At 40.5% G+C, this 22,390-nt stretch overlaps 1 protein-coding gene across 1 annotated transcript; it reads left to right on the top strand.

Annotated features, from left to right (window-relative positions):
- Window positions 1-9,747: 9,747 nt before the first annotated feature.
- LOC101925582 (uncharacterized) lies at window positions 9,748-12,492 on the top strand. Its single transcript, XM_045393441.2, has one exon. The coding sequence runs from the start codon at window positions 10,169-10,171 to the stop codon at window positions 10,847-10,849; it is 681 nt and encodes a 226-aa protein (XP_045249376.2). The 5' UTR covers window positions 9,748-10,168; the 3' UTR covers window positions 10,850-12,492.
- Window positions 12,493-22,390: the final 9,898 nt, after the last annotated feature.

Below are 22,390 nucleotides of genomic sequence, written 5' to 3'. Positions count from 1 at the left end.
CGTGTAATGGCTGAGAGTAAAAACATATCATTTAAAATTGACTAAATAGTAGCAATACAAACCATAATAGCCAGGTTTTGCTATGTAACAATCGACCTCAAGAAGCTAGTGGTTTACGAGAACATCACATCATTGTTGTTGATGTGTTCTTTGTCTGAGGTTTGGGCTGATTAGAAATGATATTGTCAGGTAACCCTGCCTGAGGCTGTAGGCCATCTGGGCTTGGTTCCAGGCCATGGACGGGGTTTAGATATCTACCTGTATTAGCTCGGGACCCAGGTGAAAGGGCAGCAGATACCCAGAGGAAATCTTCTCATAGCACACCACAAGAGCATAAGCAACCAAGCCAACCAGTGAAGAACATTTCATGCCTCTGCTCACGCTGCATCTGCAAAAATTTCACTGGTACAAATATAAATATTAAAATGTAAATATTAAAAAATATAATAGTAACTAACATTTGCTAATAAAGAACACATAAATAAGTAAAAACATAGAGGACTAAGAAAATAGAGGACTGTTCCCTGGTAGCTGTGAATTTGTTATGTTACATGGTGAGGATGGCAGATGGAATTTAGGTTCCTGATCAGCCAGTCTTAAATAGGAGGTTACCCTGGATTGTCTGTGGGCCTGATGCCATCACGAAGGTTTCTTAAAGAGGCAGAGGGAAGATTTAAGTCTAGAAAAGAAGGTCAGAGTGACGCCGTCCGAGGAGGATTCAACCCACCGTTGCTGGCTTTGAAGATGGAGAAAGGGACTGTAAGTCAAGAAATGTAGACAGCCTCTGGAAGCTGGAAAAAAATAAGGAAACAGATTCTCCCCTAGAAGCTCCAGAAGGAACACAACCAGGTCAGCACTTTGGTTTTAGCCTAGTGAGACACATTTCAGACTTCCGACCTCCAGAACTGTAAGATAATACGTTCCTGTTGTTTTAAGCCATTAAGTCTGTGATAATTTGTTATAGCCGCAATAGGAAATTCATATACTTACCTATGAATGAAAGAATAAATTCTGGATGGGTCACCAAAGAAAACTACCATTATGATATTTGCAAGACACATATATGAAATTGAGGAATTCAGTAAGCTGAGAAACAAAAAATGGACAAAGAGTATAATTCTCAATGAAGAACTAAATAGAAGTATCAGCATTGATCAAAGTGAAAACTACAAGAATCACCTAAAGAAAAAAAACAGATACATAACAGATATATAGTAATATTAAGAATTTTAATTCAACTTTCTTAGTCAATTACAAACCAAGTAGATCTAAACAGTATAATCAATTAGTAATATAGATATAGTTAGCATAAAGGAAACTTTTTACCTTGAAAATAAAGAATAGAGTTCTTTTTAAAACATGTACCTATGGAAGAAGTGCAAAACTTGACCACATATTAGTCCACAAAGAAAGTCCCAATACATTTCCAAAGGTAGATATGGTACAGGAAAATTTCTTAGTTTTAATGCAGTAGAAGTAGGAATTAAATATAAAATCGGAAAAAACCCTCATCTCTTCGAAGTAAACAAACAAAACTCTTTTAAGTCAGGGCAAAGAAAAAAAATTTCAACCAAAATTAGATTATATGAAGGAAATGATAAATGAATTCTACATATCAGAACCTATAAATGGTGTTCAGGGGAAAATTCACAGCTTAAAAGATTTATATTAAGAAGTGAAAAGGGGTAACACAAATGAAGCTACAACCGTAAGAAGTTACAATAGAAATTTAAAAAAAGAAAACAAATGGAGCAAAAATAAGATCACAAAATGGGGGTGGGGGGTGGATATTACTATAGATTCCATACAGATTAAAAGGTAATAAGAGAATACTAGGAACAACTGCATGTACATACATTTGGCAATTTACATAAAATAAATTGTTGAAAGACACAAACTACCAAAAGTCACCGAAGAAAAAAGTAGAAAACCTGAATTGTCCTAAATCTATTTTCAAAATTGAATTTGTAGTGAAAATCCTTCCAAGAAAGAATTTTCAGGTCCAGACGATCTCACTGGTGAGTCCTACAAAGCATTTACAAAAGAAATAATGCCAGTTTTACATAACTTCTTCCAGAAAAGAGAAGAGGAAGGAACATTTCCCAACTCACTTTATGAGTTTTACATCATCCTGATTCCAAAACCAGACAAAAATAATATGGGAAAAGAAAAGTATGGGCCAATATTGTTCATGAACATTGTTGTAAAAGTTCTCAGGAAAACTCAAAAAAAACCTCAGCAACATATGAAATGAATAATATACCATGAGTAACTGGGGTTTATTGCTGTGATGAAAGACTGGTTCAATAGTTGAGCCCAATCAATGTAATTCACCATGTCAACTGAGTAAAGAAAAAAAACCCTAGATGATTATTTTTGATTGATGCAGAAAAACCATTTGAAAAATACACCATCATTTGTGATTAAAAAATCTTAGTGAGGTAGGAATAGAAGGGAACTACCTTATCCTGATAAGGGGCAGATAACATACTTAATGACTGAATGCTTTCCTCTAAGATTAGGAATAAGGCAATAATGTCCATTCTCGTTCTCTCCTGTAATAGTGGATTAAAGCAAGATAGAGAAATAAAAGGCATATAGATTAGAAAGGAAGAAATAAAACCTGCTAGAACTATGTAAGTGAACTTAGCAAGTTTGCATATTCAAAGTCAGCACATGAAAATCAATTATATTTTTATATACTAACAATGAGAAATGATATTACAAAATTCAGAAAGACAGAAATAAATGGAGAGACATGCCCTGCTCATGGGCTGGAACCTTCAATAGAGTTAATCATGACAGTTCTCTGTATATTGATCTATGAATTTAATGCTAGTCCAATCAAAATTGCAACAGGATTTTAAAAAATAGATATAGACATACTTATTATAAAATATATATGGCAAGAAGAAGAATCTAGAATAGCTACAAAAATTTTGACAAAGAAGAATGAAGTTGCATTTTAAGATTAACTATAAAACTATAATAATCAAACAGTATGGTATTGGTGAGGGCATACTCACATAGGTCAATGAAACAGAGTAGAGACTTCAGAAACAGTGTTTGGAATAGAGAGTTTAAAAACCAATCAATATGGCCAATTAATTTTTGATAAAAATGCAAAAGCAATTCAATGGAGGATAGTTTTTCAGCAAATGGCATCAGAACCATTGGATATTCATTTGCAGAAAAATGAAGCTTGATCTAAACCTCATACCTTATTGACAAATTATCTCAAAATAAATTATAAATATAAATGTAAAATATAAAAACTCTAACAACTTTAGAAGAAAACATAGGAGAAGATCTATATGACTTTAGGTTAAGCAAATAATTTTTAGATATGACACCAAAAGCATAATCTATGAAACAAAATGATAAGTTGAACTTAATCAAAATTTAAAACTTTTCCCTTTTTTAATTATACTTTAAGTTCTAGGGTACATGGGCACAATGTGCAGGTTTGTTACATATGTATACATGTGCCATGTTGGTTTGCTGCACCCATTAGCTCGTCATTTACATTAGGTATTTCTCCTAATGTAATCCCTCCACTACCCCCCAACCCCATGGCAGGCTCCTGTGTGTGATGTTCCCCTCCCTATGTCCAAGTGTTTTCATTGTTCAATTCCCACCTATGAGTGAGAACATGGGTGTTTGGTTTTCTGTCCTTGTGATAGTTTGCTCATAGTGATGGCTTCCGGCTGCATCCATGTCCCTACAAAGGACATGAACTCATCCTTTTTTATGGCTGCATAGTATTCCATGGTGTATATGTGCCACATTTTCTTAATCCAGGCTATCATTGATGAACAGTTGGGTTGGTTCCAAGTCTTTGCTATTGTGAATAGTGCCACAGTAAACATACATGTGCATGTGTCTTTATAGTAGCATGATTTATAATCCTTTGGCTATATACCCAGTAATGGGATGGCTGGGTCAAATGATATTTCTAGTTCTAGATCCTTGAGGAATCGCCACACTCTCTTCCACAATGGTTGAACTAGTTTACAGTCCCACCAACAGTGTAAAAGCATTCCTATTTCTCCATATCCTCTCCAGCACCTGTTGTGTCCTGACTTTTTAATGATCGCCATTCTAACTGGTGTGAGATGGTATCTCATTGTGGTTTTGATTTGCATTTCTCTGATGACCAGTGATGACGAGCATTTTTTCATGTGTCTGTTGGCTGCATAAATGTCTTCTTTTGAGAAGTGTCTGTTCATATCCTTTGCCCACTCTTCGATGGGGCTAATTTAAAACTTTTCTGAGTGAAATACACTGTTACAAGAATGAGAAAAAAAGCCATAGACTGGGGGAAAACATTTTCAAGACACATATTTGACAAACAGCTTGTATCCAGAATATGCAAAGGACATTCCAAACTCAGTAGAAGGAAACAAATAACTCAATAAAAACATGGACAAAACATTTGAAGACACTTCTTTAACAAGCATATACACATGGCAATAAGCACATGAAAAGATATTCAACATCATTAGCCATTAAGAAAATATAAATTAAAACTGTGATGAGATACACCGACATGCCCACTGGAATGACTAAAATTAAAAGCAGAAAAAATCTGGCAATACCAAACACTGACAAGTGTGTGGAATAGCTGGGGCTCTCCTACATTCCTGGTGGAAATGTAAAATGGTACAGCCACTGAAAAAATAGTTTGACAGTTTCTTATAAAGCAAAGCATACACTATCAATAAAAACCAAGCAATTCACTCCCAGGGTATTTACCCTAGATAAAATTACTGTGCTCACACAAAACTCTCTACACAGATGTTTATAGCAGCTCTACTCATAATCACCTCAAACTGGAAACCACCCAAATGTTCTTTAACAGGTGAATGGATAAACAAACTGGTACAGCTATCCAATAGAATATTATTCAGCTATTAAAAGGAACAGACTATTGATACAGGCAACAATATAGACAAATCGCAAATGCATTAGACTGAGCGAAAGAAGCCGGTCTCAAAATGTTACATACTTTATGATTTCATTTATATGGCATTCTGAAGAAGCAAAACTGTAGGGACAGAGAACAGATCAGTGGTTGTCAGTGGTTAGGAATTGGGAAATGGAGTGATTACAAAGGGCCAGCTTAAGGAAATTTGGGGAGTAATGGAAGTTTTGAAAGAGCTACTTTTCCATCCATTAGAAAAAATGCTATGAGGTTTCTAGGGAAATTTTACCAAACGATTAAGGAACAGACATTCTTTACAGTGGACAACCTGGCAGACAACACAACAAATGATCAAAGTTAACATCACTTGTAATGAGGCAAACATACACGTGCCTCCTGATAAAATGCACTGAGAAGGACAGAACATCATTTCTGTGGTATTTGTGACTAAAAATGCGTGGCCTGAATCTAGTCATGACAAAATACAATTGAGAGATGTTACATAAAATAAATAGCCCACATCCTTCAAAAATATCGGGCTTAAGAAAGAAAAAGACTGGTAAATTGCTCCGGATTAAAAGAGACTAGAGGAACATGACAACTAAATGGTGTGTGATGCTGTATTGGATTCTGAACCAGAAAAAATATTTTTCTAGAAAAGATATTATTGGGAAAACTAATAAAATATGAATAAGGCCTATGGATTAGATGATAGTATTGTATCTGTTAATTTCCCGATTTTGATAATTGTATTGTGGTTACATAAGGCTATGTCCTTGTTTTTAGGAAATATACACTAAAGAATTCAGGGTTAAAAAATATATCTACAACTTACTCTCAAGCACTTCAGAAAAATATGTATATCCCTCCAGGGAATCTAGGTATGTAGCAATTTTTGTAGTTTTAAAATAATTTTTTTTCTGAAAATCTGTAATTCTTCAAAACAAAATGTTAAGTAATAAACAACCGATAATTCTAATTTTGTTTAAATTTATCTGGAGCAAAAGAAAAGGAATATATTTTTCCAATTTCTTTTACATAATGAGAATAACTTTAATAAAGCCTGATAAATATAGAGATGAACAAAAAACTGTAGACCACTGTCACTTATGAATACCAATAGAAAATTCTAAAAATCATGCTGGCAATCCCAGAACTTTGGGAGGCCAAGGCGGGCGGATCACTTGAGGTCAGGAGTTCACGACCAGCTTGGCCAACATGGTGAAGCCCTTTCTCTACTAAAAATACAAAAATTAGCCAGGCATTGTGGCCTGTGCCTGTAATCCCAGCTACTCGGGAGGCTGAAGCAGGAAAATTGCTTGAACCCAGGAGACAGAAGTGCGGTGAGCCAAGATCATGCTACTGCCCTCCAGCTGGGTGACAGAGTAAGACTTCATCTCAAAAAAAAAAAAAAAAAAAGTGCAGCACAGCAAAAGAAACCATCAACAGAGTAAACAGACTATAGAATGGGAGAAAATTTCTGCAAACTATGCATCCAACAAAGATTTAATATCCCGCATCTATAATAAACTTAAACAAATTTACAAGAAAAAAAAAACCCTATAAAAAAGTGGGCAAAGGACATGAACAGACACTTTTCAAAAGAAGACATATGTGCAGCCAACAATCATATGAAAAAAAAAAACTCCCGAGGTGGGTGGATCCCTTGAGGACAGGAGTTTGAGACCAGCCTGGCCCATATAGTGAAACATCATCTCTACTAAAAATACAAAAAATTAGCCAGGTGTGGTGATGTGCCCCTGTAATCGCAGCTACTTGGGAGGTTGGGGCAGGAGAATCCCTTGAACCCAGGAGCTGAAGGTTGCAGTGAGCCGAGATCATGCCACTGCACTCTAGCCTGGGTGACACAGTGAGATTCCGTCAAAAAAAAAAAAAAGCTTAACATCACTGATTATGGGAGAAATGCAAGTCAAAACTACAATGAGATACCATCTCATACCAATCAGAATGGCTGTTATTAAAAAGTCCAAAAAATAACAGATGCTGACAACGTTGTGGAGAAAAAAGAACGCTTATGCACTGTTGGTGGGTGTGTAAATTTGTTCAATCATTGTGGGAGACAATGTGATGATTTCTCAAAGACCTAAAGACAGACATACCATTTGACTCAGCAATCCCAAATCATTCTATTAAAATGCACATGTATGTTCATTGCAACACTATTAACAATAGCAAAGACGTGGAATCAATCTAAATGCCCTTCAGTGACAGGCTGGATAAAGAAAATATGGCACATATACACCATGGGATACTATGCAGCCATAAAAAGAATGAGATAATGTCCTTTTCAGGGACATGGATGGAGCTGGAGGCCATTATCCTTAGCAAAGTAACACAGGAACAGAAAACCAAATACTGTATGTTCTCACTTATATGTGGGAGCTAAATGATGAGAACACATGGACACTTAGAGGGGAACAACACACACTGGGGCCTATTGGAAGGTGGAGGGTGGGAGGAGGGAGAGGATCAGGAAAAATAACTAATGGGTACTAGGCTTAATATCTAGGTGATGAAATAATTTGTACAACAACCCCGCCATGGCACAAGTTTCCCTATGTAACAAACCTGCATATGTACATTTGAACTTAAAAGTTAAAGAAATAAAGTTACACATTTCCTTCTGAGCACAGTTTTAGCTGTGACCCAGCACCATGTGATATTTTCATTACCATTCAGCCCAAGACAATTTCTAATGGCTATTTTTGATTTATTCCTTGACCAATGGGTGTTTTAGTTGCTCAATGTCCAAACATTCTGGTTAAAAAATTGTGTTGTTACTGATAGCTAGCTTAATTTCACTGTGGTTAGAGAACATACTCAGAATAATTTTAGTCATTTAGAATTTGTGGAGATTTGCTTTACGGCCCAGTATATGGCTAGTCTTGGTAAATAATCAATGTATACTTAAAAAGCAAGTATTTTCCATGGTTGGGTGTAGTGTTCTATATATGTAAGCTGCATCGAATTTGTTAATTGTATTGGTTGTTTAGATAGTCTATATCTTCATGACAGTTAATTTTATGTGCCGACTTGACTGGGCTAAGGGATGTCCAGATAGCTGGAAAACACTATTTCTGACATGCGTGTGATAGTGTTCCTGGAGGAGATTAGCATTTGACTCCATAGACACAGTAAAGAAGATCACCCTCACCAATGTGGGTGGACATCATCCAATACACTGAGGCCAAAATAGAAGAAAAAGTGGAAGGAGAGTGAATTTTCTCTCCCTGTCAGAACTGGGACATCCATCTCCTCTTGCCTTTGAATGTCAGCATTCCTGGTTCTCAGACCTGGTTCTCTGGACTTGGACCTGACAGATCATGAGCCTTATAATTACATGAGCCAATCTCCCATAATAAATCTCTTTTCATCTATCTATCTATCTATCTATCTATCTATCTATCTATCTATCTATCTATCTATCTATCTATCTATATATATTACGTGGTTCTGTTTCCCTGAAGAACTGGAATACAATCTTTATGCCTTTTTTGTGCATTTTTTGTTCTATTGGTTACTGAGTGAGAGGTATCTAAGTTTCCTTCCTTATTCGAAGTAGTACCTATACAAATGTACCTCTTTTAAAAAAATTTTTGAGATGGAGTCTCGCTTTATCACCCAGACCAGAGTGCAGTGGCGCAATCTCGGCTCACTGCAACCTCTGCTTCCCGGGTTCAAGCGATTCTCCTGCCTCAACCTCCTGAGTAGCTGGGACTACAAGTGTGCACTACCATGCCCAGCTAACTTTTTGTATTTTTAGTAGAGATGGGGTTTTACAATGTTGGTCAAGCTGGTCTTGAACTCTTGAGCTCAGGTAATCTGCCTGCCTCGGTCTCCCAAAGTGCTGGGATTATAGGCATGAGCCAGCACGCCCAGCCTACAAATGTATCTTAAACATTTCATTTTATTTAATACCATGTCAATATACATTTAGGTGCTAATCTTTGGACATGGGGCCAATGTTTTTCCTTTGAGTATGGGTCCTCTCAAGATGGTTTCAGCCCAGGTATTCTCATGAGTCCACTTGACTGGAGAACACACTCATTGTTGTCCTGCCGAGCAGTGAGCGTGTGGGCTTCACTTGGGCCCCTCTCTATACTGCCAGCTCTCTCCAGTCCACCTGTCTCATGCATAAGTAGCCACCTTCAGGACAGGCAACCAGCAGGTGCTTCCTATGGTGCCATCTTCTCCAGCTCGGATGTCTTAGTTCATTTGTGTTGCTATAAAGTAATACCTAAAAGACTGGGTAATTTATAAAGAAAGCAGGTTTATTTGACTCACAGTTCTGCAGGCTGTACAAGAAGCATGGCTCCAGTATGTGCTTCTGGTGAGGGCTTCAGGAAGCTTTCACTTACGTTGGAAGGTGGAGAGCCAAGGTGTGCAGAGATCTCATGGTGAGAGAGGAAACAAAGGAGAGTGGGAAGGTGTCAGGTCTTTTAAACAAGCAGCTCTTGGGGGGAACTAATAGAGTGAGAATTGAGAATTGACTCATAACCATGAGGATGAGACCAAGACATTCATGAGAGCTCCATCCCCATGAGCCAAACATCTTCCACAAGGCCCCACCTCCAACATTGGGGATAAAATTCCAACATGAGATTTGGAAGGACACGCATCCAAACCACAGGACCAGAAATGCATGTTTATTAATCTAAGCTACTTGGCTGATTCTAAACTTCTGGTTCCATCAGAATTACCAGGAGGGCCCATTAAGCCATAGACTGCAGGGCCCTGCCCTCAGAGTTTCAGATTTTATTGGCTGAGATGAAGCTCAATACTTTGCATTTCTAATAATTCCCAAGTGGCGCTGATGTTGCTGATGCAGGGGCCACATTTTGGGAGTCGCTCATTTAGCCAATCGTCTTAATTTCACCAAGGACCTGTGATAGACCGCTTACTGCTGAGCAGTGTGCTGGGGGCTGAGGGGTCAGGGTGGGATTCTGGGGGAGTTTTCCTCACTCTTAAAAGGTTTTATAGAATAGCGGTTCACCACTTTTCCACCTCTGGATGTGGCTGTAAATGTGGCAGCAGGGGAACCATGGGGGGAGACATGGCCCGTGTGCCGAAGATGGTGGGGGTGGCGGAAGATGCAGGGCGCTGGAGTCTTAGAGGATAAGGACGTTCAGCTGATGAATGAACCAATCCCGAGATGCCTCACCTCTGGGCCTTGCATTCTTGAGCGAATACCTCCTGGTTGTTTAACTTTTTGATGGGTCTTCCATGACTTGCATTCTCACGGGAGTGGTTACAGAAACCAAACCCCGGCCATCTTCCTGGGCCTCTGTGGACCTCGAAGCTTGGGTGGGACTGTCTCCTTCTCCCTGTAGTGTTGCCCGGGATGCACGTCTCCCAAGTTTCACTGTTCCTAGACTCACCTGCCTGGAGTCCACCTGCTGCTGCTTTGTGTATTCACCTGCCTTTGCTCCTCTCCCCCCTGCAAATCTCAGCCCCCTCACTTTTTTTCCCACCAGAAATACATGCCAGTGGAACACTTCGGGGGTGTGTGTTGAATTTCTTGAAGATTTGCAGGTTGACAGGAAGTCTCAGTGTGTCCCGTGTGGACTCCCGTCCCGCTGGCTCTGCCTCAGCCTCTCTCTTCCACCCCTCTCCAGGAACACCCACACCAAGGGTCTCACCTTCTACCCAAAGCACTTCTTAAGGTATTTTCCCCACACAATGATCTTCCCCTTCCTAAGAGGAATTGGGGTGATAAAGGGTGTGAATGTTCCTTTATCACCTGTGACTGTGGGTCTCAGACCATGTGAACATTTGGGGCAAAGTTATCCCGGAAGCCTTGGGAGGTGCAAACTCCTCCAAAGAAGAGGAAGGTTGGTGTTGCCATGCTGTGTTCTAAGATGGTCTTTCTCTGGAGGTTTAGGGGTTCCCCCAAAAGCCCAATGATTCCACCTGTCATGACTGAGGAGGAGGCGGTGCTCAGACAAGAGGCTTGAAATAGGTGGAGAGGGAACCACCTCTCCTGGAGCTAGACCATGCATTCTTAATGGGGTGACAGCATTCCCAAGGGAGCAAATATTGGTTCTCAGGCAGGGGAGGGCAAAAGTTCTCACGTTTTTTATGCATAAAGCACAGATAGGCATTGCTGCATAAAAAGATTATCACATCTGTGGTATTACAATTGTATGGGTGCACAAATAAGAAAATAATGTCTGAAAAGGCTCCTAGTGGGGGTTGATAATTTTTTTAAAAGGCTGAGAAGCACTGACGCAGATGAGCTTCTGCCTTGGGGCAGCCTCAGCAGGCACCATCCAGTTGCTTGGGCCACATATCTAGGTCTCCTCCATTGCTCCTTTCCTCCAATAGGTTTCAAAGCCTCCAAAAATATATCCCCAACTATTCAAGGATCTGCTCGAATAGTGGCAACAGAAATGTTATTACCTGTAAAGCCTAAAATATTTACCATATAGCCTTTCGTTGAAACAGTTTGTGAACCCCGGCTGTAAATTATGAGCTACTTATGGCAAAGGACGGGTCTTAGGCCAGGTGTGGTGGCTCACACCTATAATCCCCATACTTCAGGAGGCCGAGGTAGGAGAATTGCTTGAGTCTAAGAGTTTGAGACCAGCCTGGGCAACATAGTGAGAGCCTATCCCTATTAAAAAAAAAAAAAAAAAAAAAAAAAAAAAAAAAAAAAAAAAAAAAAAAGACGGGTCTTACTGAACTCTGGAGCTCAGCCCAGATACTGGTGAACAGAAGTCAGTAAGTGTTGAAAGAGGAATAGCTGAGTGGATGAGCAATGAATGCAGTGCAAGCTCATTTGGTAGAAGGTGCACCTGCACAGTGTGAGAACCAGAAAGCCATGGAGTTTTATTCTAAAAGCAGAGTCCACAGTTCAAGTTTAAATCCAGCAACACTACGTTTCCCTCTGCTCCTGCCCTCATTTCTGTTATGCCATATTTGAATAAGACAGAGCTTTTTCTTATGAGGCTCAGATGACTAAAAATGAATTCTCTAAGTACTGTTCTCCTTTGGGAATCTTGAGCAGAGTCTATGGCGGTGAGGAAAAAAAATCCCTGGTTTAACGATGATCCTCGGAAAGGGGAAGTGTTTGCTTCATAATGAAAAATTCCATGTGTTGCAGACTCATCTGGGGCTGTCCAGCTGGATTTAATTATGACTTTGCTGTGAAGAACTTGTTACTGGGCTTTTTTAGACCTATAAAACTTTACAGCACCAAAAATTACAGTCATAGCTGCTAACAAGAGTTGAATGCTTGCTGTATTCAAGTTCTTGGCCAGCGGCTGACATGCATTACAAAAATCCTGAGGCTCAGAGAGGGAAGTGACCTGCTTAAGTTCACACAACTGTCAAGTGGTAGGGAAGGGATTTGACAAGATCTGATGGACTGCAAATTCTCTGTTCTTTTTACTCAATCAGGAGATTAATCATAGTAATAAAATAATACTAGTTGACTGTTAGGATACAGAGTCTATAGACCAGGCTCTTTTAGAATGAACAAAGAGAATAAGGAAGTTTCCTTAATCTAGGGGATGGGATTCCAGGATTTTAATGAAGTAAGAAGGAAATGAATTGGCTTTTAGGGTAGTGCCTCATGCATGAGCGTCACACTCGAAGGCTGGTCTTCATGCCACCTGTCCCATCTGGATGGCAATTGGCCATCTTGCTTTCCTCCCCCTCTGTCCTACCACCCTACTGGTCATAGCCTGACCACTGCTCTGTCCCCACCAGGTCGCCCCTGGTTATCTTCCAACTGCCTCTCTTCCTTCAATTCTCACTGCTCCTGACCAAGCTCAGGCTGGAAACTTGGCCTCTCTCCTCCACCACCTCAAGTGCTTTGAAATTCTGTCTCACAGAAAGTCATCAATTCCACTCTTGGCTCTATCACCACTTTGCTTTATCACATGTTATTCTGCTGCCCAGTGACCATTCCCTGCTCTGGTGACAGCATGGTGTGTGCTTTTGGAGAGCTGCTACTCTCTAGCACTTATCCAGGGTGTTTGGGTGGCTCCGATGCTGTCTCAAACTCCAGGGCTGAGTCCAGGCCTGTCTGGTCAGCCTCTGTCTATAGTGACAGAGGTTCATGGATGGAGACATGACCCAAGACAGATCACGGGGACTCAGTTCTGGGACTTTTGTTGCAGCTGTTGGAAAACTTCTCTTTTGTACATTGGAGCTTCCTGAAGCATCAGTGACATAAACCTGAATCTAAATAAAGTCAGCCTAGAGGAAAACAGAGCTGAGAAGTGGAGAGAGCCACCATGATCCAGCGATTCCTGAGGCTAAGATACTCCCTGCATTTCCAAATACCAGAACCAATAAATCCCGTCACCTCGGTTTAACTGGGTTTCTGTCCATTTATTAGTTGTGACTAATGAGGAAATGGAATGGCATTCTCTCTCTCTATTTCAGTTTCTTCAAAAAGAAAAAAAAATTATGGTTCTTTGTCCAATGAATTACAATGTTGAAGCTGTAAAATTAAAACTAAAATAATTTTGCAAAATTATTTAATCAAAATTTATGTTCTCTATAACTGCTATATAAATGTATTATAATACATATTCTCATGTATGAACCAAGTTATAGATGTATTTATAGGTTAACATATATGAATATTAGGCCCCTGGAATTGTAATAGACAGGTGAGTAAGCTTGTTCTAATCACAAGGAGCCCTTTCCCCAACGTGGCAACACAGGGAAATCAGCAAGTACTTTCCGATGTAATGGGTGCTGTGATGGAGGTGGGGTGAGGGGGGAGGGTGTCTGAACTAGACAGGCGTGATAATGGAGAAAGCGGATGGAAGGCTATCTATGTGAACAAGAGGGATGGAAGACTGTCTGAAGGATGAGGAAGAAAAGAAAAGAAATCCATTCAAGTGAGAACGGCTTGCATACTGCACCATGTGGCTGAAACCAGGCAAGCCCACCAGTGCATCTGGAGCCTACAGTGACTATAGCAGTTACCAGGCAGCCCCTGACAACGACGTTCCCTGGTCCACTGCCTGAGCTACAGAGAGACAGAAGGATACGCTTTAACAGCTCTCCATTGTCAAGATGATGCTCTCTTGCAACACTGGATTTTGAGAATATCCGCCCCTAACGGTGCAAATTCACCAAAAGCCCAGCCTGAGAATGTATGTCTGTCTGACACATAGATGCCTCACAAATATTTGTTGAGTGATGAAAGCTAAGAATATGTTCCAAAAATTGTTCTAAAATTAAACTTCATTTAAAATTCATATCTAGTAGCTATTAGCTCTTTCATAGTCACCCCACTTTCTTTTTTCTTTACTTACCTGAAATGTACACATTTACGAGATTTTAAAAGGATCATGGATATTCAGTTATTAAACTCCCCCTCTTCGAATATTTTACCTTCATAGTAGCTGAGGAAGTCTGGATAAAATAAGGAGAAAAAGGAAGACATTTTATACTTATTAAGCATTACTGTATGGATCTGTGGATGCTATGATATTTAATTCTCATCACCACCCTGGAAGTAGGAAGTGTTCTCCTGGATTTACAGACAAAGAAATGGAGGGGGTCAGGGTCACAGGTGGTAAGGGGAGGGCTTGTATCAAAACTCTGACTCAGCCGGGTGCAGTGGCTCATGCCTGTAATCCCAGCACTTTGGAGGTCAAGGTGGGCAGATCATGAAGTCAGGAGATTGAGACCATCCTGGCTAACATGGTGAGACCTTGTCTCTACTAAAAATACAAAAATTAGCCAGGTGTGGTGGCATGTGCCTGTAGTCCCAGCTACTTCGGAGGCTGAGGCAGGAGAATCGCTTGAACCAGGAAGGTGGAGGTTGCAGTGAGCCAAGGTCGTGCTATTGTACTCCATCCTGGGTGACAGAGCAAGACTCCGCCTCAAAAAAAAAAAAAAAAAAAAAAAGGGGTGGGGGCAGGAGGGAAACATCTTCAGCTCATGTGGAACAATATGTTAAAAAGCCTTTTAACTTCCCCTAGTCTAGCAGCGCTGAGGTAAGTTTTCCCCCGTAATGTCATATATTGTTGAATATGAGGTGAGTCTTTCCTTGCTGTGATGCTTAATTTTTTTTTTTTTGAGATGGAGTCTCACTCTGTTGCCAGGTTGGAGTGCAATGGTGTGATCTCAGCTCACTGCAACCTCTGCCTACTGGGTTCAAGCGATTCTCCTGCCTCAGCCTCCTGAGTAGCTGGGACTACCGGCATGTGCCACCATGCCCAGCTAATTTTTGTATTTGTAGTAGAGAAGGGGTTTCACCATGTTGGCCAGGATGGTCTTGATCTCCTGACCTCATGATCTGTCTGCCTCAGCCTCTCAAAGTGCTGGGGTTACAGGCACAAGCCACTGCACCTGGTCTGTGATGGTTAATTTTATGTGTCAACATGGCCGGGCTGTGGTGCCCACTAATTTGGTGAAATGCCAGCCTAAGCGTTGTTGCGAAGGTATTTTTTAGATGTGATTAACATTTAAATCAGTGGACTTCGAGTGAAGCCAATTAGCCTCTGTAATGTAGGCGGGCTTCATCCAACCAGTTGAAGGCCTTATGAGAAAAAGACAGATTTTCTGGAGGAAGAAGAAATTGTCCATAAGAGGGCAAGGGTTTACAGATTGCTACTTTGTGGAATTCAGACTCCATATTGCAGGATTAACTCTCACCTAAGTCTGCAGCCTGCTGGCCTGCCCTATAGATTTTAGACTTTCCAGCCTCCACAATATCATAAACCATATTTTAAAATCTCTCTATAAATACATGTTCTGTTTCTCTGGAGAACCTGACTTGTATACCCCCTAAAAATGTCAGAGAAGATAATACAAAATATTTAGTTTGGAGTCCCCCTGAAATTATTTAATTAATTAATTTATTCATTTATTTATTTTTCTAGAGATGAGGTCTTCCTATGTTGCCCAGGCTGGTTTCAAACTTTTGGGTTCAAGTGATTCTCCCACCTCAGACCCTCAAAATGCTGGGATTATAGGTGTGAGCCACTGTGCTAGCCCCCAAATTATTTTAAACAGCAGCAAAATACTATTTGGAAAAAATATATTGACCTGAAACAATCTCATCCAATGTTATTTTGGAAACCTACGGAGATCACTGCCGGAATCTGTAAATAAAGGAAGCAGATAAGTTATCCCCCAATTACTTCACATGATGGAAGAGATTCAAGTAAATTATTGATGGTATTAGATAGAAACATTATGGTCTTTTTGGCTCATTTACTACTTCTTTGGGTAGCATGATTGATGGAGAGAGCGTATGCCCAGCTCTGACTCTGTGCCAGGCATTGCACTGGGTGTTGGGAATATAGTGGTGACAAAATGAAGGCCCTGTCCTAGAGCTCATGTGGCCCTGGGGGTCAGAGGACATCCACAGGTAAAACAAAGGTGTTGAGCAAAGGCAGCTCATGCCGTATTAAAACATGGCTTAAAACAATTCTGCTGCCTCTTTAAAATTTTCTCCAGTGGGAGTTACTTCCCCTGTCTCTGCATAAAAGTCCTAGCAGGTACCATGGCTTTTCTCCTCGCTCTAAGGTTTGAGATAGTTCAACAGTCACTTCAAGTTGGAAATATAGTTTTAATGCATTAACTAGAAAGCTTAGTGCAATATACTAATCCAAGTTCTGAACTGATTTGGCTTTAAATCTCTTCTGCCTGATGCAATCTGGAAGCTGGCTGTGGGGAAGAAACCTCTCCTAGAATCTTCGCTCTCCTCCACTTTGTCCTTTTCTTGTCCCCAAATCCCCCCAGCTTGCTGCCCCCTCTGGGTGAGAAGGGGAGAAGAGGGGTCTTTCTTGATTTGTTTCTGTCCTCTGTGAGAAACATGGATTCCTTGGTGAGGCAGGTGCCTATGGATGCTCCTTCTCTTGTGGGCTGCTTTTGTGTACTTTTTTGGAAGTTCCCTGATGGGCTCCTCTACCTGTAGGTCCTCTGACCCATCTTTATTTTGGGTGGTTAGTTTCCACTCCTTTCTCCAACCTGTAGTTCAATCCAGTTATCTGCTGCTGGGGTATCTTGGTCTCTCTCAGCTGCCCTGATAGAGATGGGGTCTGACAGGCTCCATGGCAAGCCCACTCAGGCCTTCTCTCCTACATGACCTCATTTGGTCCCTAGGGAGCACTCAGGCATCCTTGGCCTTGACAGCCTGGAAGTGTGGCAGTGCCGTTGCCAGCCCATCACACCTTCATTTTCCCGGTGGCAGTCAAACTCCAGCCCATGTGTGGCACTCCCAGTGTGGGGGTCAGGCTCCCATCTAAGTAGCCTTGCAGAAGAACCCCCTTACCGGGTGGGGGTCATGTCTGAGTTGAGTAGTCCTGGGAAAGGACCCCTTTAATTAAGTGGGGGAGAGGATGGGACTTCCAGCACAGCTCTCTCTATAATGAGCCAACTCACAAAATCCTAGCTCCTCCATTTTTTGACCTTTTTATATTCTGGAAATAGTTCTCAAGAATTTCCTTTAAACATCTGCAGTGGTTCCTCCTTTGGAAATGTCATGTCTATTGTATCTTCATGTCGGAATGAAAATTCAACTTTAATGCCTTTTTACATACATAAATAAAATTGTGCAACAGAACACAAAATAGATAACATATCATGTCCTTTGAATTCAGTCTTCATCACTTACCACGTGGCCTTCAGCTGTGACTTAAAACTCTTGGCTTAATTCCCTTCTCTGAAAATTGGGAGTAATAGTATTGACCTCACGGGATTGTTGTGAAGACCTAAGATGATGGAAAGTTCTAGCACTGTGCCCAGCATCTCCTAGGCACTCAATAATTTGAGCTGTGATGATCTATTGTATGGCAATGGGTAATGAACAGGCAAGAAATAACTCTCTGGGAGGACTCATGCCCCGTTATGAAGACAGACCGAAAACAAAAAAGGACTGAAGTATTGCTCCTGGTTTCGTTTTCCTATTTAAAATACCCACAAACAAAAAATTAGCTTCTCCATTTGAAAAAAAGTTTAATCAGAAAAATTTTTAAATATAAAAGAGAACAAAGCCACATAATCTCAACATGATTATTAGTTTGAAATTCTTCTATGCATCTTTTTACATGGTTGTAATCATATTGCATATCAAATTTTGTACCCCTTTCCCCCATAGATATTATATTGTAGACATTTTTCTATTTTATTATATATCTTAATAACTATAATTTTTAATGACAGCATACTATTTCTTTGAGGAGATAAATGATAATTTACTTTGCCGTCTTCCAATTCTTTGACATTTAGGTGGTTTCTATTTTCTTCTACTTTCATAAATTGAGTCAGTTAGGGTTCTTTGTTGGCAAGTAACAGAAAACAACTCTGGATAGCTTAGGCAGGAAAGGAATTTGCTTGAAGGATACCCAGGAACTCACAGAGTTTGCAAGGGGGTTGAGGAACCAGGTGAATAAAAAGACCGGGATTTGGGGATGTTCTGGGGGTCTGAGCGTCAGGAGCTGCTTGACAGTGGGGTGATGGCTCTGCTGTTAGAGTGAATACACGCTGGCTATGGTTTCCTGTCCTTGTCAGATCCGGACACAAAGTCCCTAGAGAGAAGGTGATGGAACTAGCCTGGGGCTTGTACTTAGCCCTAGAAGCAGTGAAGTCTGAATGCCTAGATTCACAGCAGGACTAAAACGGTATATAGTAGTGGCAGGTGCATAAACTCCTCAAAGAAAATAAGGGCATTGGTAGTAGGTGACCAGTGAACCAAGTTTGCACTGTATGAATACTCCATCCTTGCACATGTAGCTCTTTCTGGATTTTGGAATTATTTTCTTAGATGAAATTTTCCTAAGTGGAATGACTAGGTCAGAGGATAGAATTTTGGGGGTGGCTCTTGATGTCCATTATTGAACAAGAGAGTACAGGAACAATCCTATTAGAAATATTTGAAAGAGGTAGTCAGTTAAAATGAGGGAATCAAGAATTACACAAACATACCTTAAGCGTTTTATTTTACTTATGTCTGTATCTAAATCTGTATACTGCTCATCTTTTGATGCAGGGCCAATGTCTTGGTGTGTGCCCTCTGTTTGGAGTTGTGTATTATCTTTCCTGCACATGCATGATCCACAATGCACTATCCAAAATTTCCAGTCTAGGATTCTGCAAAAGGGAGCAATGACTTAGAGATCCTTGTGAAACCATCTGAATGCGGCATCCCTCTGGACGTTTAAGATTACTACCCCCTTCAAATCCATTTGCTTGCCCAGGCTTAACTCCACAACCATAATTTTGCATGAGTGACTTGCTTTTTTTGAGCCTTTCCAAAGCCTTTAATTTAGTTTTCATTGAAACAGTAACTCTCTTATTTATCCTATTCTTATGTAATTGGTTTCTATAATGTTTATTTTAATCACATAATTTTAAAAAATGGCTCAAGAGGCATTAGGAGGCTTGAGAACAAATACAACTCACTCCTGGTAAGCAGACAGCTCAGCTAGTGAAAGCTTCAGGACGCAGAGCACAGGGGAGCAGCCCCCAGTGTGGAGCGATAACGACCCAGTGGGTATCTGTCCACCTGCTTCACAGAGAGAATGGTGAGTTGGCTAAGTGGAGAGGTTTAGGAAAAATTCTTCTGTGCCAGTTTAAATGAACTCTCTTCATATCTTATACAATAACAATGCATTAGCAAAGCCATGAATTTGACCAGGGCACAGTGCGTGTGTTTAGTTCTATGTCCTGTGTATTTGTGTAGCTATGACAACAATCAAGATATAGAACACTTTCATCACCATAAAGCATCTCCTCTGTGCTACCCTTTTTACTCACGCCCATCCCTTTCTCCCCTGGCAACAACTAGTTTATTCTCTGTCTCTATAATTTTGTCATTTGAGAGTGTTATTTGAATGAAATCATACAGTGTTTGCCCTTTGAGATTGACTTGTATCAGTCAGCATAATACCCTTGAGACGTACCCAAGTTGGTGCATGTGTCAATAATTCATTCCTTTTTACTGCTGAGTAGTTTTCCATGGTATGAACGCACCACAGTTTGTTTAGCCATTCACCTACCTGTTTTGCTATTTCCAGTTTGGGCTATTACCAACGAAGTTGCTATGAGCAATCACATACGGGCTTTTGTGTGGACATATGCTTTATTTCTCTGGGATAAATGCCCAGGAACGCAATTGCTGGGTCGAATGGTAAGTGTGTGTTTAGTTTCTAAAGAAATTGACAAACCATTTTGCAGCATGGCTGCACATTTTACATTGCCGCCAGCAATACACGAGATAGCTAGTTTCTCTACATCTTCACCAGCATTTGGTATTGTCAATATTTGTTATTTTAGCTGTTCTAATAGGTGGATAGTGATATCTCATCATGGTTTTAACTTGCATTTCCCTAAATGGCTAGTGATATAGAACATCTTTTCATGTGTATTTGTGTTGGGGTTTGAGGGATTTGGGGCTGATCAAGGAATATAATATGACCACAAGAAGCAGCAACACACAACAAGTGTTTGTTGGGTGGCACTTGGACAAGGTTGAGTGAAAGGGGAAGTTCCCTCATAGCAGGAGTCTTTCCAGAAGCTATGGTGCAGTGCACAGGTCCCATACTCAGAAGGGGAGGAGGGCAGGGAGCTCTCAGGGGAGAAAGATAACAGGCCTGGCTTACATGTATAGGTGATGTCACTCAGCAGCATAGCATGGAGTCTCTGTGTCACAGAACTCTAAAGGGTCATAGTAGTTTGGGGTCTTATAACTGCAAGCCTCTAGCTTATCAATAGTCTGCTGATATGTGGTAAAATTTTGCCAGGTATATAAAGCAGAGAAGCTTTAAATAGCTAAAATTCTGCCTGTTGGGCAGACTTTCCTTCCTTCCTACCGTCCTTCCTTCCTTCCTTCCTTCCTTCCTTCCTTCCTTCCTTCCTTCCTTCCTTCCTTCCTTCCTTCTTCCTTTCTTCCTCCCTCGCTCCCTCCCTCCTTCCCTCCCCCTCTTCCTTTCCTTTCTTTTCTTTTCCTTTCCTTTCTTCCTTCCTCCCTTCCTCTCTTTTCTTTTCTTTTTTCTTTTCCTTTCCTTTCTTTTCTTTTCTTTTCACAAATGGATGTGTAAACATTTGACCTTGGTGCTAGCAGGCTCTTGAGTTAATGGATCTCAGCCTGCAGTGAAAAAATAAACAACCTGGGGACCAATATGCAGAGACCATCTCTGACTCATTCATGTAACAGTTTGACATCTGTTTATTCTTTGACGTAATGTCTCTTCATGTCCTTTGTCCATTTTATAATTGGATTGATTTTTTAAAAATGAGTTTTGGGAGTCCTTTCTATGTTCTAGTTATAGGTCCTTTGTCAGATAGGTGTTTTGCAAATGTTTCCTCCCAGTCTGTAGCTTGTCTTTTCATTGTCTTATCAGGATCCATCTCCTTCTGAGATGCTGATGACATGAATGGTGGATCTTTTATTATAGTTCAGTATGTCCCTATATGAACAAATGGCTTTGCTCATTATTTTTCGGTTTATTTTTTCTCTGTTTTTTCAGACTAGGTAATTTCTGTTGTTTCATCCTCGTGGTCACCGATTCTTTCCTCTGTCCTCTCCATTCTGCTGTTGAGCCCATCCAGTGAGTTTCATTATTTTGGATGTTGTACTTTTTAGTTACACAATTTCTATTTTTTTCTTTATATCTCCTATCTCTGTGCTGACACTTTCTATCTCTTTGTTCTACTTTCTATTTTTTTTTTGTTTCAAGTATGTTCGTAATTGCTTGTGGAAGCATTTTAATGATGACTGCTTTAAAATCGTTGTCAGAGAATTCTAAAGTCTGTGCCATGCGAGTGTTGCGATCTGTTGATTGCTTTTTAAAATGCAGTTTGTGATATTCATGGTTCTTATAATGATGAGCGTGTTTTTTTAGTCGAATCCTGGACATTTTAGGTATTATTTTATAAGATTCTTGTTCTTATTTCAATTTTGTGCTTCAGCAGATATTCTCTGACACTGCTCTGGCTCTGGCAGGTGAAAGAGAGCGAGCACCGTTTCATTCCTGGCCGGTGAGGGTAGAAGTCCAGGTTCCCCACTCAGCCTCTGTCTACATTGAGGGAGAGACACTTGTTGTTAGTGCTGGATGGAGGTGGGAGTTTAGTCTCCTCACTAAGACTTTTGCTGGGAGAAGAAAGGGCACCCCATTGCTGGTCCACGTGTGGACTCTCCACTGAGACTGCGAGGGTAATGGCTTTTTACCACTAAGCAGTGATGAAAGTTATGACTCTTCATTTGGCCTCTTTTGATACTATGCCAGTGAGGAGAAGAAAGAACATTTCATTTCCACCAGGCGGAGCTGGTCACCATGGATACCATGGTGCTTAGGGAGTGGTGGACACGGCAGAGGGATAGAGATGTCTTGTTACATCATCATAAGTGTGAAAATCCAGGCTCTGCATTTGGCCTTTGTTGGCAGAGTGAGAGTGGAGCAGAAGTTGTCCCCCCGACCCTTGTGTGTTTTACTGGAGCAGAAGAGCTATTGTCTAAATGTTTTCTGTCTG

This window comes from Macaca fascicularis, chromosome 6 (genome assembly GCF_037993035.2).
Source record: "Macaca fascicularis isolate 582-1 chromosome 6, T2T-MFA8v1.1".
Lineage (NCBI taxonomy): Eukaryota > Metazoa > Chordata > Mammalia > Primates > Cercopithecidae > Macaca > Macaca fascicularis.
This window is presented reverse-complemented; position numbering and strand designations above follow the sequence as displayed.